Genomic DNA, 22926 nt, shown 5'->3' on the forward strand with positions numbered 1-22926 from the left:
AGAAAGAAAGAAAAAGAAAGGAGGGAGGGAGGGAGGGAGGGAAGGAGGAAGGAAGGAAGGAAGGAAGGAAGGAAGGAAGGAAGGAAGGAAGGAAGGAAGGAAGGAAGGCAGGCAGGCAGGCAGGCAGGCAGGCAGGCACATTAAGGCCTCAGCTCATATGAGGGGTAGAGATGGCAGTTTTAGTTGTTTTGTAAAAGGCAGCATTGCTTCTGATCACAAAATCCTGCCTGCTGTGTAAAGTTAATTGATGGAAGCTAATTGTTACCTAACTTTTATCATCCATAGCAGTTATAGACATATATTTGGTAAGTATATATGTTGACTAAAATGCAATACTTCATATAAAATAAAGACCCATTTGTATAATAGGATTATAGAGTATTATCATGTAGCATATATACACAAGACTGTTCTTTCTTCCCATACATACAAATTCATCTCAATATCCTTCTTCACTCTTTTGAAAACCTATACAATCTTACAGATGTCTTCACTGATTCTTGCATATGGTTGTTCTGTGTGTTCCACTAGAGGTGAACTTAACTTTGTGTAATGAATTCTGTTAGTTTTCATAAAGATAACATACCACGTGACACGAGGTTCTGGCCAGCCTGCTATGGAGCAGTGCAATTTTACATTCTCCTTCTCCCACACCGTGTGGGAGCGAGGTTTAATGATAAACTCAGGAGCATGGAGAAGATGGTCTTCATTCAACTTGGCATGATATGCCTCGGTTTCTTCTAACTGAAATAACAAATAAGCAAACATATTACCAAAATACCACTAAATCAAAGTGACTTTTGGTGCTAAAATAACAAGTAGAAGCCAAAAGTTTTATTTTTCCACTTGGAAGCTTAATTTTGTTTAGAGAAAATGCACTCCCTTCTCCCTTTTAAGAACAGAGGTAGTTATTTGACATTTAACATTCTAAGCTTAAGCAACATCTTTGATTTCTTTTTCTTTTCTTTTTTTCTTTTTTTTTTTTTTTTTTTTTTGGCCCAGGCTGGAGTACACTGGTACAACCTGGCTCACAGCAGCCTCTTCCTCCCAGGTTCATGCAATTCTCGTGCCTCAGCCTCCTGAGTAGCTGGGATTACAGGCACTCACCACCATGCCTGGCTAATTTTTGTATTTTTAGTAGAGATGGGGTTTCACCATGTTGGCTAGGCTGATCTTGAACTCCTGACCTCAAGTAATTCTCCCGCCTTGGCCTCCCGAAATTGGGATTACAGATGTGAGCCACCACATCTGGTCATATTTTACATAGAGGAGTATTTTACTTACAGGAGTAAGTAAAATACTCCTCTAGGATTTCTTAAGGCTCTTTAAAATCTTTAATTTCCTTAAAACCTAAAATTCCATGGAGTTTAAAACTATTGTTTGCTTTATTTGACCTACATATTAATATTTTAATGTCTTTCTCCTTGTTTTCTTATGTTTTGTTTCTCCAAAAGATCACATATTCTTCATTTGAAACAAATCAGTCAGGTGCAGTGGCTCATGCCTGTAATCCCAACATTTGGGGAGGCTGAGGTGGGTGGATCACTTGAGGTCAGGAGTTTGAGATCAGCCTTGCCAACATGGTGAAACCCCATCTCTACTGAAAAAAAAAAAAAAAAAAAAATTTAGCCGGGTGTGGTGGAACATGCCTGTAACCCCAGCTACTTGAGAGGCTGAGGCAGGAGAATCGCTTGAACCCGGGAGGCGGAGGCTGCAGTGAGCTGAGATTGCGCCACTGCACTCCAACCTGGGGGACAGAGTGAGACTGCATCTCGAAAAAAAAAAAAAGAAACAAATCCATCTACATCTACACACACACACACACACACACACACACACACACACACACCCCTTATGACATGCATTTCCACCTTTGTAAGTTACGTTAAACTGTCTTTTCTTACAGTTTTCCTCAGGGTCAGGCGTTCTGCCTTTTCTCGAATCGCAACTTTCCTTGACTTCTTTTCAAAAGTTTCTTCTTGTTGAAGAGTAGACGTGGCCTGTTTGGAAACCACGGACTGCTTGGATGCCGTGGACTGCCTGGATGCCGTGGACTGCTTGGATGCCGTGGACTGCCTGGATGCCGTGGACTGCTTAGATGCCGTGGACTGTTTAGATGTTGTGATTCCTTCCTCACTAGCAAGAAGATTCCTCTGGGCTATATAAGCAGCAGCTTCTTTAATTCTTTCTTCTTCCGTATCTGTAATTCCACTGACATGCTTTTGACTAAAACACAATAATGGCAAAATGTAGATGTTGTGGATGGCAGTGATAAGATTGAGTAATTTTTACTATGTTCAAAGTACCACACCTCAGACACTGTATCCTGCACCAAAAGAAAACCCAATATAGAAAAAGCAGGTAAATCAGAAGCTGACACTTCATGTACAGAAGTGTTCCTCGCCTTAACAAATAACAATAATAATGATAACAGTAATAATAACACCTATGATGGTCCTGGTGCTTTTCACATACATGATCTTGTTTCATCCCCATACAAACCCTATGAGATAAACTTTTTTTTTTGAGACGGAGTCTCGCTCTTGTTGCCCAGACTGGAGTGCAATGGTTCAATCTCAGTTCACTGCAACCTTGGCCTCCTGGGTTCAAGCAATTCTCCTGCCTCAGCCTCCCAAGTACCTGGGATTACAGGCTTCTGCTACCATGCCCAGCTAATATTTTATAATTTTAGTAGAGACAGGGTTTCACCATGTTGGCCAGGCTGGTCTCGAACTCCTGACCTCAGGTGATCCACCAGCCTTGGCCTCCCAAAGTGCTGGGATTACACTTGAGAGCCACCATGCCCGGCCAAGATAAATTATTATTTCTGTTTTAGATATATGGTAACGAGGTTCAGAGAAGTTAGATAACTTGCCCAAGGTCATCTCACGGATTGTCTTAGTGTGTTTAAACGTGATTTTGTTTACAATAAAAGATTATGGTTCCTTTCCAGAGAAGCCATATTGTCCAATGAGATCTAGTTTGTTTGCCTGTGACCCTGATACATGAGTAGGCGCTTGATCTGGATTCTGTCACTTTGCTGATGTAATACATTGCCTGGAGCTGTTGCAGTATGAGTAAGTTCTGAATTTACATGAGGTTCCTTATGCCTACTGGGTTTCTTTCTAAGATAATATATGTTGTGTGTGCATATATTGTGTGTGTACCTATAGTATATACTAAGAAATTATCAAACTTGTGATGGAAGTGGTGACATTTATAAATGTGACTCGTTATTATTCATAATTGATGACAATAGTCATCAAGGGAGTCATCAAGGGAGTGGTAACATCTCAAGTTCAATGCCTACTGTGGCAGTTTATGTAGAATCTGTGCTGTGATTTATTCATGTTGTTTAAAAATATTTGAATTATTTTAACATATTTCAATGCCTTTTGTTGTAAAGCCCCTCAAATGTTTTAGTGAAAGAGTATATTGATTATATTGAGGATTCTCTTGAAATTGAGTCTCCTTAGACCTCTTACGTCAGAATTATACATTCCAAGAATGATTGCTTCAGGATGTAAGCAAATGCTACCATTGTGTTAGCAAGTTCCTAGCATCTAAATCTATGTCGCTTGCTGAGGAATAAGATTCCACATTTGCCAAGTTTGGGGTTTCTCATGGACTATTCCTAAAACATCTGGCAGACAAGATGAGTCCATGTTGTTTCTGACTAAATGTAGCGAGTACATTTTAAGTTTTTTCCTCTCTCTCTGTAAATATTAATAAGATAATCCCTACTATGGATGTTAGTAATATGTCCATTATTATTGGGGGGGAGGAGGAAGATGAAAGATTTTTCGCTTAGTGTCCTCACATAATGACCTCTCATTCTTTTTTCAACAAGATAGGAAGTGAATGAATTACTAACTGAATACAAAACAAACCATGGAGAATTTGCTTGGAATTCTCTATAGAAGTCAACATACAATAGGGAGATGTGAAATGAGCTTTGTGATCTGTTTCAATTCATGTAATGATGGATCATATTCAATGCTAGTCTTGCCCCAGGCTCCAAGTAAGAGAACTTTATGTTTAAGTTCTCATTACTACTGATACTGGATAGGTTGGCACAGCTCTAGAGGGCCAAATGAAGTGATAGTCTCCTTGCCTTTTCCATTTACAAAGAAGCCAAACTTTGGAAAAAAAAACCTGTAGTTATTTCACACGAGAACTCAACTACACTTAAAAAGTATGTTAGACCCAGGGCAGTAGGGATATTCTCCTTTAAGTAAAAGTCGGGATTTATCAGTGATAACCCTTCTATAATCTGGACACAAAAGTAAAACTGTGAGGCTAACATGTTGACAAAAGTATACTACTACGAAGTAAAACTAAATTTAAAATATCCCAGTACTCTGCGAATCTGTGACAGTCTCAATTCAAAATCTCTTGTTGACAGAAAGTTTACTCAATTTATTAGAATATAAGTGGAATTTTCAGGTGCCATGCAGAGGAAATGGTGTTTTCCAGAAGCACAGTGTGAGTGCAGAGGGCATGTCCACTGCATTGACCAGGCCTACGTGGGACTTTCAATTCTTTCCCTCCCAGGCATGCAGCTTTCAGAAAGTCACTCTACCTTGATTTCCTTGTCCAAAACATTGATATATTAACATCTCTGCAGGGTTGTATGGAGAATTTAGCAAGATGGTTTATATAAAGCACCTTGCATGAGTCCCAGCAAATAATAATAGACACTCAACAGATGTTTATTTTTTTCCATCCTCTTCTCAGATTAATACTGCCAAAACCGCTGTGAAATGTTATTTTCGACACAGTAATAGAGTATAGGTGATGACACCGTATAAGATATAATGGAGAACTAGAAATAAAGCCTAGAAAATCAATGTTCATTCACATCTTTTTTTTTTTTTTTTTTTTTTTTTTTTTTTTTTTTTTTTTTTTGAGAGGAGTCTCGCTCTGTTTCCCAGGCTGGAGTGCAGTGGTGCGATCTCTCGGCTCACTGCAACCTCCACCTTCCGGGTTCAAGCAATTCTTCTGCCTTAGCCTCCCGAGTAGCTGGGATTACAGGTGCCCGCCACCACACCCAGGTAATTTCTGTATTTTCAGTAGAGAAGGGGTTTCACCGTGTTAGCCAGGATGTTCTCAATCTCCTGACCTCGTGATCCGCCCACCTTGGCCTCCCAAAGTGCTGGGATTACAGGCGAGAGCCACCACGCCCTGCCTCACATCTTCTTTTATCAGTTTATTTGGTAAATGATCACTTCCTGAGACTGGCCCAGAAGAGACAAATAGTTTGGTGTGGACAGAGCAAGGAGAAGATGTTAGGAGTAAGAAGCTTCATTTTGTGCCCTGCCAGGTGGAGTCATGTCATGTAGGCTAGTGTTAAGCTGATGTGGTTTTAAAATGATTTTTTGAAACAGAGTGGGAAAAATACTGGAGACAAAAGACTTTACCCCTCTAGCCTACCATCACTTACAAGGAATGCGAGTTACATTAAGCTACTGTGAAGAGGACAAATGGCTGGACATGCATACTTAGCAGCGAAAGCGTGTTTGTCTGGAAAGTTCACTTAAAAAAATCAGAGAGAGCAAAGATATCAGCTAAAAAGCCAAAAATAGAATGTTATTTATCCCTTTACCTTCCTAATTGGGTTCAGAGCAATTATGACATTAGCCTCCGACACAAGTCAGAAAGGAACTGTCAGAGGGCAATGGAAAGAAAAACACAGGCAACAGATGTAGGTCACCATCAATCACAACCAAATTATTTCCTGACTTCCAAGAGGATCTACTTTTCCATGACATTTGCTCTTAGAGGATGGCCTCACTTTGAGCGTCACCTGAGCTATGGGAATAACTCTGTGTTCAAAGAGAAGTAAACAGGAGATGAGCCAGAAAGTTCCTGTGCAGCTTTAATCTTGGTGTCCAGGACAAGTCTCCTTTCAAGATTCCTTTGAATATTATTAAGGCTCAGAAATAATGTTATGTAATAAAGATAGAAAATCGGCATCACACAGACTTGTGATTTAGTGATGATTTTGTTTGAAGTTTTCCTCAAAGTAAATAGCAATCTACTTCCCATTGAACAAGGCATTCAAATTATGATGAGATTTTTTCCCCCAGTGAATAATAATTAAAACCACATTGATAACCAAGATATTTTTCAGCTACCTAAACGTGTCATCTTGGGTTTTTTTTTTTTAAAGTTCACCCAGGCCATGTGTGGTGGCTCATGCCTATAATTCAAGCACTTTGGGAGGCCAAGCAGGGAAGATCACTTGAGCCCAGGAGTTCAAGACCAACCTGGGTGATATAGTGAGACCCCATTTCTACAAATAATTTTTTTTTAATTAGCTGGGCGTGGTGGCTCGTGCCTGTGGTCCCAGCTACTCGGGAAGTTAAAGTAGGAGGATTGCCTGAGTCTGGGAGGTTGAGGCTGCAGTGAGCTGTGTTTGTGCCACTGCACTCCAGCCTGGGTAGCAGAGACCCTATCTCAGAAAGTGATATATACACACACACACACACACACACACACACACACACAGTAATAAAAATTCACCCAACATTTTATAGTTTTGAAGTTTTCTTTTTACTCTGGCTATCCTGTACAATCACTAGCATCCCAGGATCCACTTTCCATTCCAGCTAGTTTTATAAGCAGCATTAAGTTCTGATCATTCTTGTTTGTCATGTAGCCATCCTACGTAATGGCAAAATTTCTGAAAAGGAAATCCCTTTTAACATAATTAACACGTCTCTCTCAGTGCATGGTTCTGAGCTTCCTCAGATCTTACTCAATCAGTATATAGTAAGTGCTTAATAAAAGGTTAGCTGCTTTTACTATAATCTGACAAGTGCTCAATAAATGTTAGCTGCTATTTCTATAATCTGTCCACAGCAATTATGACTATAATCTGCTACTCCTATAGCACTTACTATATACTTCTTAATAATTAAAGCCAGGAAGAACAAGCACACTCACCGTCCCGAGAAAATGGGTACCATGTAGTCACTGGGCAAATTTTCTTTCTCTTCTCCAGACAGAAGGCTGTGCTTGGCTCTCTTTGGTTTGGGGCTCAACTTGGATGAATAATCATCTAACAGTAGACTGGAATCTGTAAGTCTGAAATAAACCACCTAACATCAGACAATAATAACAAAAAAAAGGCATTTACAACATTCAAAATACTGATACAGGAAGTTTTAACTTGGGAGAAATTTTACCAAATCCTAGATCTCTAATGTTACAATTATCTTTTATCTTTAGAATCAAAGTAGAGTTAGAAAGATTTCAAATAACAGACTCCATAGAGACAGAAAAGAAAAATAGTGATAATAATTTTATGGCTCCAGTAATTTCATGGCTTTTTCCCCCACTTAAAGTTTCAAGGGAAAACAGTGATGCTTTTGTGATACTTCTAAATGCCCTTTTGTGTTAATGTCATGTTGGAAATCTAGGCAGACTATATAAATGGTTTTGATACATGGTGCATCCAAATTCTTTTGGGAGCTTATTTAAAACGCACACTTTTCTAGATAGATCCATTCTGATGTAGGACCCTTGGTTTACACTGAGACCTTTATGTATTATAGGCGACTCCTGCCTTTGAAAGGATGTGAGGCTTATTAAATAATAGAGTTAATATATTTTATGTGAACACATGATGCCGATTGACTCAGTGATTCACAAGGGTGTGATAAAGAAGCCTTTGGTCATTTCTGTCTTCCTATGCACACTGCTGCAAATGTGCACTTGGAGGTAGTTAGTGTTCTAATAAACCAAAAAAATGACTAGGAAGTGGAAAACATGAGAGCAGAGATAGCAGAGAAAAGGGATTGATGAAATGAAAAGAATAGTGTTAATTTGTATAGTTCTTCAATGAAATGAAATGCATTCTCATACAAACATACACAATTTGGCATAAACTTCAGGAGTTCATGGACTCCCTGAAGTCAATCCGTGAACTCGGGGCTAAAAGTCCCTAATCTACACAGTAAGGAAAGATGTTAACAATAGGGGTCTGTATAGGAACTCTTCTGCACTATCCTTTTAATCATTTTGTAAATTTGAAACTATTCTTAAAAAAAAAAATGTTAATTTTTTTTAGAAGCCCTCGGTCTAGAGGATCTCTAAAGACAAGGTGAAGAGGGGTATTATGTCATGGGAAAAGCCAAGCTGCCCATTTGAAATAGGAAAACCTTCCAAACCTTGACCATTTCCTAATCTTCAAAAATCATTTGAAAAAGCAAAAGGGATTACCTAATCCAAAGCAGAAGAGAGGTCAAGCATATACATGGTACAAACAATGTATGATGATGCGAGAAAACAAGTAGCACAGGGCTTTGACATGCAGGGCAGGCAGCAGCACCTTGAATCCTCCCAGGAGGTCTCATGGAAATGGCCTAACTCTTCCTTCCCCATATCTACCCCCTCCCCCAGAGGTGAATATCTATCTCTTTTTCTATGATCAGCATTAAAACTAAAGGTTAGAACTTTGAATTCAAGCTTGTGGATTGGTTACCAACTGGAAGCCAGGGTGACATTTGTTCCTGGCCGGCTGTCCTGGGCAGCAGCAAAACAACTGCATTCTATACCCCGGCAGGTCACGAAGTACAGGCTGTGCTTATACAGGTCTAAGTTTAAAGTGGTATTTTCCCTCACCTCTTTATTCCATTACCATCCAAAATAAAATAATTATGGGGCTTAAGAGTTTCATTTTTTCCCCCGTTTCGAACAGCTGGATTCTAATTTCTCTCCTATTTTTCTGCTTTTGCTTTTCTCTCTTTACTCATTCTAGTGGCTACAGGAGATTCTCATGAGTTCATTATTTTTGACATTTATTACATCAAAATAGCTATGATTTCTTATTCTTTTCATTGCATTACTCCTTTCTCTGTCATTTATCCTTTAAGACAAATTCTTAAAATAATGCATTTATTACATAGAATGTGCTATAATATGAGTACTCCATTCTCACAAGTAAATCACAGGAGCTGTTTTTTTTTCTTGTACATCATTCCAATGTAGGAGCCGACTTTTTAATAGTTGAACTTTATGCTAAAGACTCATGGCCCTTTCATCAGCTTCCACTTCATATTTCATTTGGAACAGAAGAATTTTTTAAAAGCATTATGATGCTATGTGTTATATAGTACTGCTTAGAAAATGCAAGATCTCCACTTTTATTATGCTAATATTTCTTCACGACTTTGATTTCTAATAAAGAGTATATGAAGAACTAGATGTTAAAATACAATGCGAACTGATGATTTAGTAATGCTAAGACATTTATTTATTGAGGCTAGCAAACAAAACTAAATCAGGCCGGGCCGCGGTGGCTCAAGCCTGTAATCCCAGCACTTTGGGAGGCCGAGACGGGCGGATTACGAGGTCAGGAGATCGAGACCATCCTGGCTAACCCGGTGAAACCCCGTCTCTACTTAAAAAATACAAAAAACTAGCCGGGCGATGTGGCAGGTGCCTGTAGTCCCAGCTACTCAGGAGGCTGAGGCAGGAGAATGGCGTGAACCCGGGAGGCGGAGCTTGCAGTGAGCTGAGATGGCGCCACTGCACTCCAGCCTGGGGGACAGAGCGAGACTCCGCCTCAAAAAAAAAAAAAAAAAAAAACTAAAACAGAGAGACACAAACTTTAAAGAAAGTGACTGTTATAATAAGCATAATTATCTTAAGAAAAACATCCATAGTCTATTTTGTCATGATCCATGACCTCTGAAGTCCAACATCTTACTCTATTGAATTTTAAAGTTGAAAAATGTTTCTAGAGGAGTTACATATAATATGTAGATTTTAAATTTCTATCAAAGAGCTAAATAAAGGCTTGCTAACCCCTTGGGCTTTTATGTATTTAAATTTTGAAAATAAGCCAACAACTTACTTCTGAGTAGTTATCAAACTTAACATGTATGGATTGGTGTCCGTCTTTACCTATTAAAACTAGATGTAGTGTTTTTTAATGTGCTTAGCTTAAATCTTGAAGCTTTCTGAATTTTGATGAAGCAATCAAATTAAGCAAAAGGCAAGGGTTAATTGTGTGTGTACACAGGTATCTATGAGCCTGTAACTGTATCTATATCTAGGTACATCTTTTTGTACTCCCCACCAATTATGCTAGTCCTTGTTAATATGTCTACAGTTAACAGATTTTAAATACATATCCTGGTGTGTAGGACATTATCACATACATCTATGACTGGTAGCACCATAGGGAAGAGACGTAGCCAAGGTACAACATGCACTCTCTGGAAATATTCCAGGAATTCAGAAGTAGACTTACACCTGCATCTAATTCAAATACTGAAGAGGAAATATTATAACCCCCTGCTTATTCAACTTCATAACAGGAAAAGCAAGAATAAAACCATTTACAGAATTTCAGAGCTGAAAGCAGACTTGGGGATATTTATACCAGGCCCTTGATTTGACAGATGTGGAAAGCAAAGCCCAGAGAGTGTTTGTAACTCACCCATGCTCACACAGTGAGTTGGTGGTGAACTGGGACTGGCACTCATCTCTTCTTGATTTTCAGGTTAGTGTTCTTTTCACTATACCAGTCATCTCCAACGTTTTTTTTTGAGACGGAGTCTCATTCTGTCGCCCAGGCTGGAGTGCAATGGCGCGATCTTGGCTCACTGCAACCTCTGCCTCCCGAGTTTAAACAATTCTCCTGCCTCAGTCTCCTGAATAGCTGGGGTTACAGGCTCACGCCACCATGCCCAGCTAATTTTTGTACTTTTTAGTAGAGACGGAGTTTTGCCATGTTGGCCAGGCTGGTCTCAAACTCCTGATCTCAGGTGATCTGCCTCCCTCGGCCTCCCAAAATGCAGGGATCTCCAACTTTTATGATCAAGTACTCTTAATTTTAAAAATTGGGGGCATACTACCTACATATGTTTATTTATAAGTTCTATCCATATACTACTGTATAAATAGTCCAATTTTATGAAACATTCAATCAATAGAAAAAAGCTAAAGATCGCATTTGATTTCTTTTTTTTACAAAAAGAAGTGTTACAGCCAGGTGCACTGGCTCACACCTGTAATCCCAGCACTTTGGGAGGCTGAGGCAGGCGGATCATGAGGTCAGGAGATCGAGACCATCCTAACTAACATGGTGAAACTCCGTCTCACTAAAAAATACAAAAAAAAAAAAAAAAATAGACGGGTGTGGTGGCAGGCACCTGTAGTCCCAGCTACTTGGGAGGCTGAGGCAGGAGAATGGCATGAACCCAGGAGGCAGAATTTGCAGTGAGCCGAGATCACGCCACTGCACTCCAGACTGGGCAACAGAGCGAGACTCCGTCTCAAAAAAAAAAAAAAGAAGTGTTACTATTTCATTCTATACCCCAGTGGCTTGCCTTTGTGGACTCCCCAGTTTGGAGACCATAAAACCATGTCATACTGTCCATGATGACTTTGATGTTGATTCGTTGTTCCTGAATTTATTCACCTAAATTGAAGTTATAAAATAATCAGTTACAGCTAAAATAAAGCACCAAAAAAGTCATTAAACTGAACATAAAATAAAATGTTGGCCCCTTAAAGTTATGTTTATAATCACCATATAATTTGGGGAAATTGTTCCAGGTTTACTAGGATGAATAAATGTATTCATGTTTATGGGAAGTGTAGACCTGCATAATGGCTATGTTACTTTCTGAAAACATTCTGACAGCCTATCAGCATGTTTCAGAGAAAGGATGAACTGTGGGCATTGTCTCCACTGACTGTGCTCCCAAAGCCAGCATCACCCATCCTTACGTGCTCAGGGTTAGGCTGCATTATTGGTTTCTCTGTCTTTCCCACTGCCTGTGACTACCTGAGAAGAGGGATGGTCTCAGTGATCTTTATATCCTCAGCATTGTACCCAGTGCCTGACACAACTCAATAAATGTTTATTGAATGAAGTGAAATAAAGATTTATGACCAGGTACAGTGGCTCACACCTGTAATCCTAGCACTTTGGGAGGCCGAGGCGGGTGGATCACGAGGTCAGGAGTTCAAGACCAGCCTGGCCAAGATGGTGAAACCCCGTCTCTATTAAACATACAAAACTTAGCTGGGCATGGTGGCGGATGCCTAGAATCCCAGCTACTCAGGAGGCTGAGGCAGAGAATTCCTTGAACCCAGGACAGGGAGGTTGCAGTGAACTGAGATGGCGCCACTGCCCTCCAGCCTGGGCGACAGAGGGAGACAGCGTCACAAAAAAAAGAAAAACAACAAAAAAAAAAGATTTATTCTCCTGTAACAAACCCTAGCGCAAAGATTCTCAACCCTGGTTTCACATCAGAATCAGATGAGGAATGATTAAAAATGGCTGATGCAGAGGTGGGACTTCCAGTATGGTGGAAGGAATAGTTCCTCAGCTCCTCTTTCCAAAGCAGTGATGATATAGAACACATTGTCAAAAATAACCAATCAGGGCTCTGAAAATCAATCAAAGGCATACACTACACTGAGAAGTGGCTATTCACAGAACAAACAAACAACTGAATTTCATGTATGAGCAACGGGAGTCTGTGTGTCATTCCTGCCTACGCTTCTCCCATCCATTACTCCCAGCTTAGTCCATAAGGTAGTTCAACCATGAGAAAAGGCATGAAAAGGAGCAGCCAGGGAAGAATGACTTGATTTGGGCACAATGTGATTAAAAACCCCACATCCAGCAGCATTGTCAATAACAGTAGCAATCTAGGTGGCAAACAAACAAGGGAAGACCAGCAGCTCAGCTAGCCTGAGGTTACAATCAGGCTTGGGACAAGCAGTAGATTGGTAGATCAGCCAGAAATTTACCAGGAAAATCTGGAAAATAAAATAGTCATAGGGGCCTTCAGAAGCTCTCCATACAAATATGTGTAGGAAAGATTGGAGAGGCCCAAGTTTTCCATACATCATTGGCTGACTGTAAACCTGTGCACACGTGCAGTGGACAGGCAAGAGAGCCTGGAATTAAGCAAAATCAGACTTACTTAAAAGTTACCTGCACACAGGCTGGGCACAGTGGCTCACGCCTGTAATCCCAGCACTTTGGGAGGCCGAGGTGGGTGGATCACGAGGTCAAGGGATCAAGACCATCCTAGCCAACATGGGGAAACCCCGTTTCTACTAAAAATACAAAAATTAGCTGGGCATGGTGGCACATGCCTATAGGCCCAGCTACTTAGGAGGCTGAGGCAGGAGAATCACTTGAACCCGGGAGGCGGAGGTTGCAGTGAGCCGAGATCGCACCAGTGCACTCCAGCCTGGGCGACACAGTGAGACTCCGTCTCAAAAAGTAAATAAAAAATTACCGGCACACTTTAACTGTGCTCCCTAATACACACACAGATCTACTGCCAGAGGGTGGAAGATTTACTGTCTTGAGCTGTCTGGGCACAATGTCTGACCACTCATTGGCCATTAATCTATGCAAACACAGTGTGATTCTTAGGAATTCAGGCTTAAAAATGAGAACAAGAATTTAAAAAACAAAACAAAGCTGAGCAGAGACACCTACAGCCACATAGTAGTTAAAGAGATTCTACAAGTATGTACAGCCAAATTATTAAACAAAACTGAGATCACGCCACTGCCCTCCAGCCTGGGCAACAGAGCGAGACTCCAGTTCAAAACAAAAACAAAAACAAAAAAACCCAAAAACAAAAAAACAAAACCAAAATATAGTAACAACACACTTTGAGGAAAATTCAGAATTCAGAATTGTAACAATGTATTATCTGACATGTCCCATTTTTAACAACAATAAAAGTTATGAGACATGCCAAGAAACAGGAAAATGTAACTCTCACCAATGAGAAAATAGTAGTAAACCAAAATTGTCTCTGGGTTGTCCTTGATGTTGGGTTTAGCAAAGACTTCAAAGCAGCAATTATAAATATGTTCAAAAATTGAAGGAAACCATGTTTACAGAGTTAAAGGAATGTATTACAACAAGGACTCAACAAATAGAGAATGTCAACAAAGAAATATAAATTATAAAATAAAATCAAAGGACACTCTGGAGTTAAAGTGTACAATAACAAATGAAAATTTCTTAGAGGGACGCAACAGCAGATGTTAGATAAGGGAAGAAATAATCAATAAAGTTGAAAATAGAAATTACCCAGTCTAAAGCACAGAGAGATAAAAGAATACAGAAAAATTAAAAGAGCCTCAGAAACCTGTGAGACGATGTCAAACATACTAACATGTGAGTAATGACAATGCCAGAAAGAGAAGAGAGAGAGAAAGGGCAGGAAAATATATTTGAAGAAATAATAGACTAAAGCTTCCAAAATTTGACGAAAATACTAATCTGTGGATCCAAGATACTCAAAAAACCCAAGTAGAATAACGCAGAAAGAGACACACAGACCTGGAAATATCGAAGTCAAACTGTTGAAAGTCAAAGCCAGAGAAAAACCTTGAAAGCATCAAGAGTAAAATGATTCTTTACACACAGGGGAACAATAATACTGTGAATGGTAGACTTCTCATCAGGAAAATTGGCACTGACATGACATATTTAAGTGCTGAAAAACAATGTCAATCAAGAATTCTATATCTAGCCGGGCGCAGTGGCTCATGCCTGTAATCCTAGCACTTTGGGAGGCCAAGGTGGGTGCATCACTTGAGGTCAGGATTTTGAGACCAGCCTGTCTAACATTGTGCAACCCCGTCTCTACTAAAAATACAAAAATTAGCTGGGCGTGGTGGTGCACTCCTATAATCCCAGCTACTCAGGAGGTTGAAGCAGGAGAATCACTTGAACCTGGAAGGCAGAGGTTGCAATGAGCCAAGATCATGCCACTGCACTCCAGCCCTGGCAACAGAGTGAGACTCCGACTCAAAAAGAGAAAAAAATAAAAAGATTAAAGGTAAGTTAATTGTAATTTAAACCCACATTAAAAAAATGGAGAACACCAGAAAGTAAATAATTGGGTAAATACAAAAGACAGTGTGTGTACATACACACATACACTCATGTGTATGCACATATATGTATATAAGCTTATACATACATATGTATATAAATTTATATGTATATAAGCTTATATGCATATATGTATGTAAATTTTTACACATATATATTCTATTAAATTATTTTTTTTTTAATTTTTTTATTTTTTTTAGACAGAGTCTTGCTCTGTCAACTAGGTTGGAGTGCAATGGCGTGATCATAACTCTGTAACCTCAACCTCCTGGGCTCAAGCCATCCTCCCACCTCAGCCTCCCAAGTAGTTGGGACTACAGGCACACATCACCATGCCCAGCTAATTTCTGTATTTTTTGTAGAAATGGGATTTCACCATGCTGCCCAGGCTGGTCTCAAACTCTTGAGTTCAAGTGATTCACCCACCTCAGCCTCTGAAAGTGCTGGAATTACACATGTGAGCCACTGCAACTGGCCTTCTCTTAAATTCTTTAAAAGACATAATATTGTAGAAAATATTTACTGCATTGTGTTGTTGGGTTTACAACATTCATAGTTGTAATATACTTGACAATAGTGCAAAGGAGGGAAAAGGAAATGAAGCTATATTAGAGAAAAGTTTCTATGTTTACTGGTATTCAGTGAGTATATATTATCTGAAGTAGACAGAGATAAGTTAGTATGTGTATTGCAATTCCTAAAGCAATCCCTAGGAAAATAGCTCAAAGAATATAGTCAAGAAACAAAAGAATTAAAATGATACACTAAAAAGTTTCATTTAATACAAAATAAGGCAATAAAGGAGTAATTAAAGAGATATGAGATACACTAAAAAAAGTGGCAGACATAAATACAACTACATCAGTAATTTTATTAAATGTAAATGGAATAAAAAACTCCAAGAAACAGGCAGAAGTTGTCAGACTGAATGGAAAAAAAAAAGATTCCACTAATTCACTTATATGCTGCTACAAGAGGCACACTCTAAAGACACATTTGTTAAAGTAAAAGGATAAAAAAGATATACCATGCAAATGGTAAGCTATATTAATATAAAACATAATATGCTTTACATCAAGAAATATTATTAGAAACAAAGAGAAACATTTCATAATGATAAAATGGTCAATTCCTCAGAAAAACATAATAATTATAAATGTATATACACCTAAAAACAGATCCCCAAAATACATAAAGCAAAAATGACAGAATTAAAAGAAATGTGAAACTGAAAAATAATGATTGGAGACTTCAATATTCCACCCACAATAACTGATAGAACAACTAGATTTAAAACATCATCAGGAACATAGAATACTTGCAAAACACTATCAATCACCTTGACGTGACTGATCTTTCTTGAGTACTTTACCCAAGGACAATAGAATACTTATTGTTTTCAACATTCTCAAGGAGGGTTCTTATGGTAGTTCACAAAACAATCTAAATCAATTTAAAAGAACTAGAATCATGGAAAATATATCCCCAGATAACAGAAGAATTAAACAAGAATCTACAATAGAAAAAAATTTAGAAAATCCTCAAATATAAGGAAATTAACAACATACATTTAAATAACCTATTGGTCAAAAATAAATCACAAAGGGAAATTAGAAAATACTTTGAACTATATAAAAACAAAAACACAACTTATTAAAATATATGGGATATAGCTAAAGCAGTACTTAGAGGGACATATATAGCTTTAAGTGTTTGTATTAGAAAAGACGGTCTCAAACTAATAATCTAAGCTTCCATCAAAAGAAGCTAGAAAAAGATTAAACACAAAACAAGCAGAAGGACAATATAATAAAGATTAGAGGAGAAATAAAAAGAAAACAGAGAAACAATAAAATTAATGAAACAAAAGTTGGTTCTTTGGAAAGATCGTGACAATTAGTAAGGCTTTTGCTAAATTGACTACAAATAATAGAAGACACAAATTATTAAAATCAAGAATGAAAGAAGAGACATCACTAACAACCTTATAGGAATTAAGAGGCTCACAAAGAAATAATGTAGATGCCTTTATGCCAACAAATTAGACAACTTAGACAAAATAGGACTCCTATAAAGACTCAAATTACCAAAACTAACTCAAGAACAAATTTAAAAATCTGAAGAGATCAAGAACAAGTAAAGAACTCGAACTGGTAATTTAAAATTTTCCTACAATGAAAAGTCCATGCCCAAATAGCTTTGCTAATGAATTCTATCAAATACTTAAAGAAATAATACCAATCATTTATCTTTTTTTTTTCCAAAAATAGAGAAGGGAACACTTTCCAACTCATTCTATAAGGTCAGTATTACATGATATCAAAGCCAAACAAAGACATTATAATAAAAGGAAACTACAGACCAATATCCATCATGAATATAGATGCAAAAATCCTTCATAAAATATTAAGAAATGGAATCCAGCAATATAGACAACCAAGTGAAGATCATCCCAGAAATGCAAGGTTGATTTAACATATGAAAATCAATCAGTGTAATATACCATATTAATAGAATAAAAAACAAAAACCATATTATCATCTCAATAGATGCAGAAAAAGCATTTGACAAAAGTCAGCATTCTTATTAATAACTCTCAATAGAATAGAAATAGAAGGGAACTTCCTTAACCTGATAAAGGACATCTATGAAAAATCTACACCTAATGTCATATTTAATGGTAAAAACAAAATGCTTTCCTCTTAAGACTGAAACAAGGCAATGATCTGTTCTTACCACTTTTATTCAACATTGTACTGGAGGTTCTAGTCAGGGTAATTAATTTTTTAAAAATTGAAAAGATGTAAATCCACCTTTTGTTACAGATGATATAATGTGATGTGTAGAAAATCCTAAAAAATACACACACAAAAATTGCTAGTACTAATAAATGAGTTCAACAAGGTCATAGGATATAAAATCAAAACACAAAAATCAATTATATTTCCATATACTAGCAATGAATAATCCAAAAATTAAATTAAGACATCTCCATTCACAATAGCATCAAAGTGAATAAGATATTAAGGAATAACTTTAACAAAGAAGTATAACACTTGTACATTGACAGTTACAAAACATTATTATGATAAGTGAAAGAACAACTAAATGAGTAAGCATTCCATGTTCATGGAATGGAAAACTCAACATTATTAAAATGATACATTTTTTCAAAATTGATCTACAGATTCAACATGATCCTAATCAAAATCCCAGTAGACTTTGTTCTTTGTAGAAATTGACAAAACGATTCTAAAATTTATATGGAAATATGAAGGAACTACATAGGCAAACAATATTGTAAAAGAAGAACTAAGAGGACTTACATTCACCAGTTTCAAACTTTTTATAAAACAGTATGGTACTGGTATAAGAACAAGCATATAGATTAATGGAACAGAATTGATAGTCCAGAAATAAACCTCTGGCCGGGCGCGGTGGCTCAAGCCTGTAATCCCAGCACTTTGGGAGGCCGAGACGGGCGGATCACGAGGTCAGGAGATCAAGACCATCCTGGCTAACACGGTGAAACCCCGTCTCTACTAAAAATACAAAAAACTAGCCGGGCGAGGTGGCGGGCGCCTGTAGTCCCAGCTACTCGGGAGGCTGAGGCAGGAGAATGGCGTAAACCCGGGAGGCGGAGCTTGCAGTGAGCTGAGATCCGGCCACTGCAGTCCAGCCCGGGATACAGAGCAAGACTCCGTCTCAAAAAAAAAAAAAAAGAAAAGAAATAAACCTCTACATTTATGGTCAATTGATTTTTGATAAAGGTATCAAGAAATTTAATGGGGGAAGGGATAATCTTTTTAACAAACGTTGCTGGGGCAATCAGTTGTATTGTACACCCATATGTGAAAGGATGAATTTAGAGCTTTACTCAATATTATACACAAAAAGTTACTTCAAAATGCATCACAATTCTAAATATTAAGTGCTGAAATGATAATACTCTTAGAAGAAAAGATCAGAGAAACTCCCTAAGGTGTTGACTTAGTCAAAGAGTTCTTAGATATAATACCAAAAGCATGATTTGAAAAGAACAAAATTGTTGAACTGAACTTCATCAAAATTAAAAACTTCTGGTCTTGGAAAGACACTGTGGTGAAGAGAAGGAAAAGACAAGGCACAGAATATGAGAAAATATTTGCAAACATATCTAATAAAGAACTTGTATCCAAACTATTTAAATAACTATGACAACTCAATAAGAAAAAAATCCAATTAAAAAATGGGCAAATGATTTGAATAGGCATTTCACTAAATAAGATACAGAAATGGCTACTAAATGCAAAAAAAATGGTTAACAAAATTGGTCATTAAGCAAATGCAAATCAAAACCACATTACACATAAACCTCTATTACACATACATTATAATGGCTGTAATAAATAAGATAGAAAATAATAAATGTTGGCATGGATGTGGATAAACTAGAATCTCCATACATTTTTGTGGGAATGTGAAACAGTACTACAACTTTGGAAAACCACTGGGTAGTTTCTTATAGAGTTAAATGTAAACTTAGCATACAACCCAGCTGATATTTCAGAAAGTGCATGAGAAAGTTTATTTCAAACATTATTGAATAATCTCCTTGTTCAATCATTCACTATATATATATATAACATGTTATATGTTATAATACCACTGAAATCCTCACAGGTTTATTTCTTAACATTCTGTAGCAATTTCATTTATTCGACAAAAAAACTTACTGAGTATCTACTGTGTGTAAAATACTGTGTTTGGCACTGGGGTAGGAGTAGGATACAAAGATAAATGTAAAACCCTTGTATTCTGAGAGCTTTATGTCTAGTAAGGGAGTAAATATATGATGTCAATCAAGGAAGAAAGGATGGAAGAACACAAAGAAGGAAGGCCAGTAACCACAAAGGCCAGTGCAAACAAAATGTGAATTCACACACTCGAGAGTGAGGTTCTGTCCAGAGTTATCAGGAAGAGCTGGACATTGAAAGATGGGTAGGACATCCCAGGATGAAAAGCTCTGTTTTTAATGCTGACCTATCTATGTGTTGTCATTAGGCTTTACTGAGTGGCCACAAAAGAGCTGAATTCATTTTTTCTATTCTAACAATGTTCCTTTAAAAACTTCATCTTTACATATATTTACAGCTCAGTACTGTTCACATATATGCAAGATGATCAGTCGTTTACTGGAAGAGAGAAAGAGGCCATGTTTTAAAACTGTGGGTCAGCTTTTTCTGGGCCTTTTCTGGGCTGTCTTTGCTCCACTTAGCTGCTCCTCTGCAGAGCTTCAGCATCTGAAGTATGTCTCTCATCTTCAGGACCCAGTGCAGAGTCACTGGGAATTTGCATTCTCTTTTCTACTCTCAACTTTTCTATCAGCCACAATTTCCTCCTTGCAAAACCTGAAAAATGATGCTGTTCTTTGGACTTTTGTGAAAACGTTGTTTTGGATCTACTTTTGATTGACAGCAGTTTGGTTTTGTGCTCCTCCTCCTTTGATAGAGGCAATCCTGGTGGCCTAACACCTACTGATTTTTCATTCTCCCATTTCCCAATCTTGACACACACGGAGGTTTCAGGAGAACATCAAAGTTCATGGACAAGTAGGAAGCTGAAAAGAGTCCTCTTTTTGCTAATATGCTTTTCAGGAAAAGTTTCTTATGGTACAAACCTGAATTTATTTAGATCGACATGATCCTTGAAATTTATCAACAGGTAGCATCATAATAAATACTATGATGTCAAAATAAATAACCTTCCCTTGGATTTTAATTTTTTTGCATTATTTATCTTACACTAATCTCTTCTCTTCATTTTACTCTTAGCCATAGAAATATCTCACTTTTAGCTTTTTTTTAAATTAAAAAAGAACTAAATAGGACTACAACCACAATTTTTTCATTTAATTTATTGCTTTATTTTTTCCATGATTTAAATTTCCATTGCTATTTTTACTCGCTTTTTACTCGCTTTTTCGGTAACTTTCCACAGTTGGTGTATAGCCATGATATAAAAACAAATGTCCTAGGAATGCAGAATATTCATTTGTTCTAGAAAAGGTGAATGTGTAAAACTCTGAGAGAATTAAATATCTTATGGTTCTTATCTATATACATCCTTCAGTTTTAATTCACTTATGGAATTCACTACTCCATAAGTGAATTTAATCAGACTAGATTACGGTTTTTAAGCAGGAGTAAAAGAGTTTACCCCATATTTCCTAGACATTATAGTATAAAGACACTTGACAATAGTACCAGGAGATGCCTTATGAAGTCTAAGGTTGTTTCTTTGTGAACTGAGGTGTCCAGGGTTTGTCAAAGCAGGTCTTATTCACTTATTTATAATGCAGCCCAGACGCCAACATCCCACTCTACTTTGGGATGGTCACTGGGGTTGACTAGACATTGCATAAAAGTTACCTTACTCTTGTTTTCTTGTTTCATCTAAAAGATGGCTGTGGGAAACCTCAAGCCTGTTGCAAGGGCACCCTTGGGCTTCCAGAGTCCAGAGATCTCTCTGTGGACGTTCAGTTACACCCCATTACCTGGCCAGTGCCGATACTGTGGAGGTCAAGGCTCTACAGGGACAGAGCAAATGTTTCACCTCTGAGCCCAGAGAGGTAGCGGCTTTGCCCTTCCTCCTCCTCTGGCTGACTCATTCTACTCCACTCTAGAAAAGGACATGCCTTCCTTCTCACAGCATGATTCACCTGCCTAGGGAAGATGATGCCATTCTGAGTGTATCTGGTGCCATCTCAACTTGATTTAGGCTGCATGAGAGCCTGACAAAAGAGTCAAGCACAGGAGGCAAAGAAAGAACCATGTCTTTCTGGGCCTCACTCTACATAGCTATGAAAGGAAGGGCTTAAATTATATGAACTTTTGGTCCTTTCTTGCTTTAACATTCCACAGTTCTATGGATCTATAAATTGCCAATTATGGGAGCCTGTGGTTACCAGGAGTGAGAATCCTAGCTATCTCTCCCTGTGTTTACAGCTGAGGGAGCTGGAGCCGGAGGCTGGTACATAGAGAGGACCACTCTCCTTGGATTTAGGGTTGGTCTTTGGGATTCAGAACATAACGCAACAGGCCGGGTGCGGTGGCACACACCTGAAATCCCAGCACTTTGGGATGCCGAGGTGGGCGGATTGCCTGAGCTTGGGAGTTTGAGATCAGCCTGAGCAGCATGGTGAAACACCATCTCTACAAAAAATACAAAAATTAACTAGGCATGGTGGCGTGTGCCTGTAGTTCCAGCTACTTGTGGGCTGAGAGGACTGAGCCAAGAGGATCCGCCTGAGCCCAGGAGGTGGAGGTTGCAGTGAGCCGAGATCGCACCACTGCACTCCAGCCTGGGCAACAGAGCAAGATCCCATCTATTAAAAAATAAAAACAACATAATGCAACAGCCTTTTGAACAAAGTAGCTCTGGCTTTTCTACTTTCATAGCTATTTCCCTCTGAACTTCTACCATATAGGAGATAATGTGGTTCATCATTTTGTTGGTATTTAAATACTGGAAGACAAACCCTAGAATATTGTATTGATTTTTGTTACCCATGAACTATGATGCTTTGCCTAGGCTGGTCTCAAACTCCTGGGCTCCAGCAATCCTCCTGCCTTGGCCTCCTTGAGTGTTGGGATTACAGGCATGAGCCACTGTGCCCAGACTATCAGCAGCTTCCTAAGCAAATGTCATTTCCAGTAACAGTCAGTTGGCTCAATATTTTTTGTTATTCAGATTCAGCCACTTCAGTCTCCAGATGGATTTGAGTCTCCATACAACTACAGTTATTTCAAGGTGCTTTTCCTATTAAATACCAGAAAAGCACTAACAAAAGAATAAGGCATTTCTTAGACATGACGTGGATGGAATCTGGGAAAATGGGGAACAAGTAAATGGTTTTACTATCATCATACCACCTAAAGAGAGTCTCAGAAGATTCGTTCTATGTGCAAAATCTCCACAGACCATTTCACAGCCTCAAAACTCCCTGGCTAAGGGTGCTGAGGAGCTCTGAGAGAAATCTGAAGGAATTC

At 38.3% G+C, this 22926-nt stretch overlaps 1 protein-coding gene across 3 annotated transcripts in view; it reads right to left on the reverse strand.

Moving 5' to 3' along the window:
* The window catches only part of MYOM1 (myomesin 1), a 158654-nt gene that overhangs the window by 111881 nt on the left and 23847 nt on the right, over positions 1-22926 (reverse strand). For all 3 annotated transcript variants that reach the window (XM_037982472.2, XM_037982473.2, XM_037982474.2), the window contains 3 exons: positions 6949-7089; positions 1905-2226; positions 587-744 (listed from right to left, as the gene is read on the reverse strand). In XM_037982472.2, the coding sequence (XP_037838400.2) occupies positions 587-744; positions 1905-2226; positions 6949-7089 (621 nt within the window). The remainder of the gene's footprint in view (positions 1-586; positions 745-1904; positions 2227-6948; positions 7090-22926) is intronic.

The sequence above is a fragment of the Chlorocebus sabaeus genome, chromosome 18 (genome assembly GCF_047675955.1).
Source record: "Chlorocebus sabaeus isolate Y175 chromosome 18, mChlSab1.0.hap1, whole genome shotgun sequence".
Classification (NCBI taxonomy): Eukaryota; Metazoa; Chordata; class Mammalia; order Primates; family Cercopithecidae; genus Chlorocebus; species Chlorocebus sabaeus.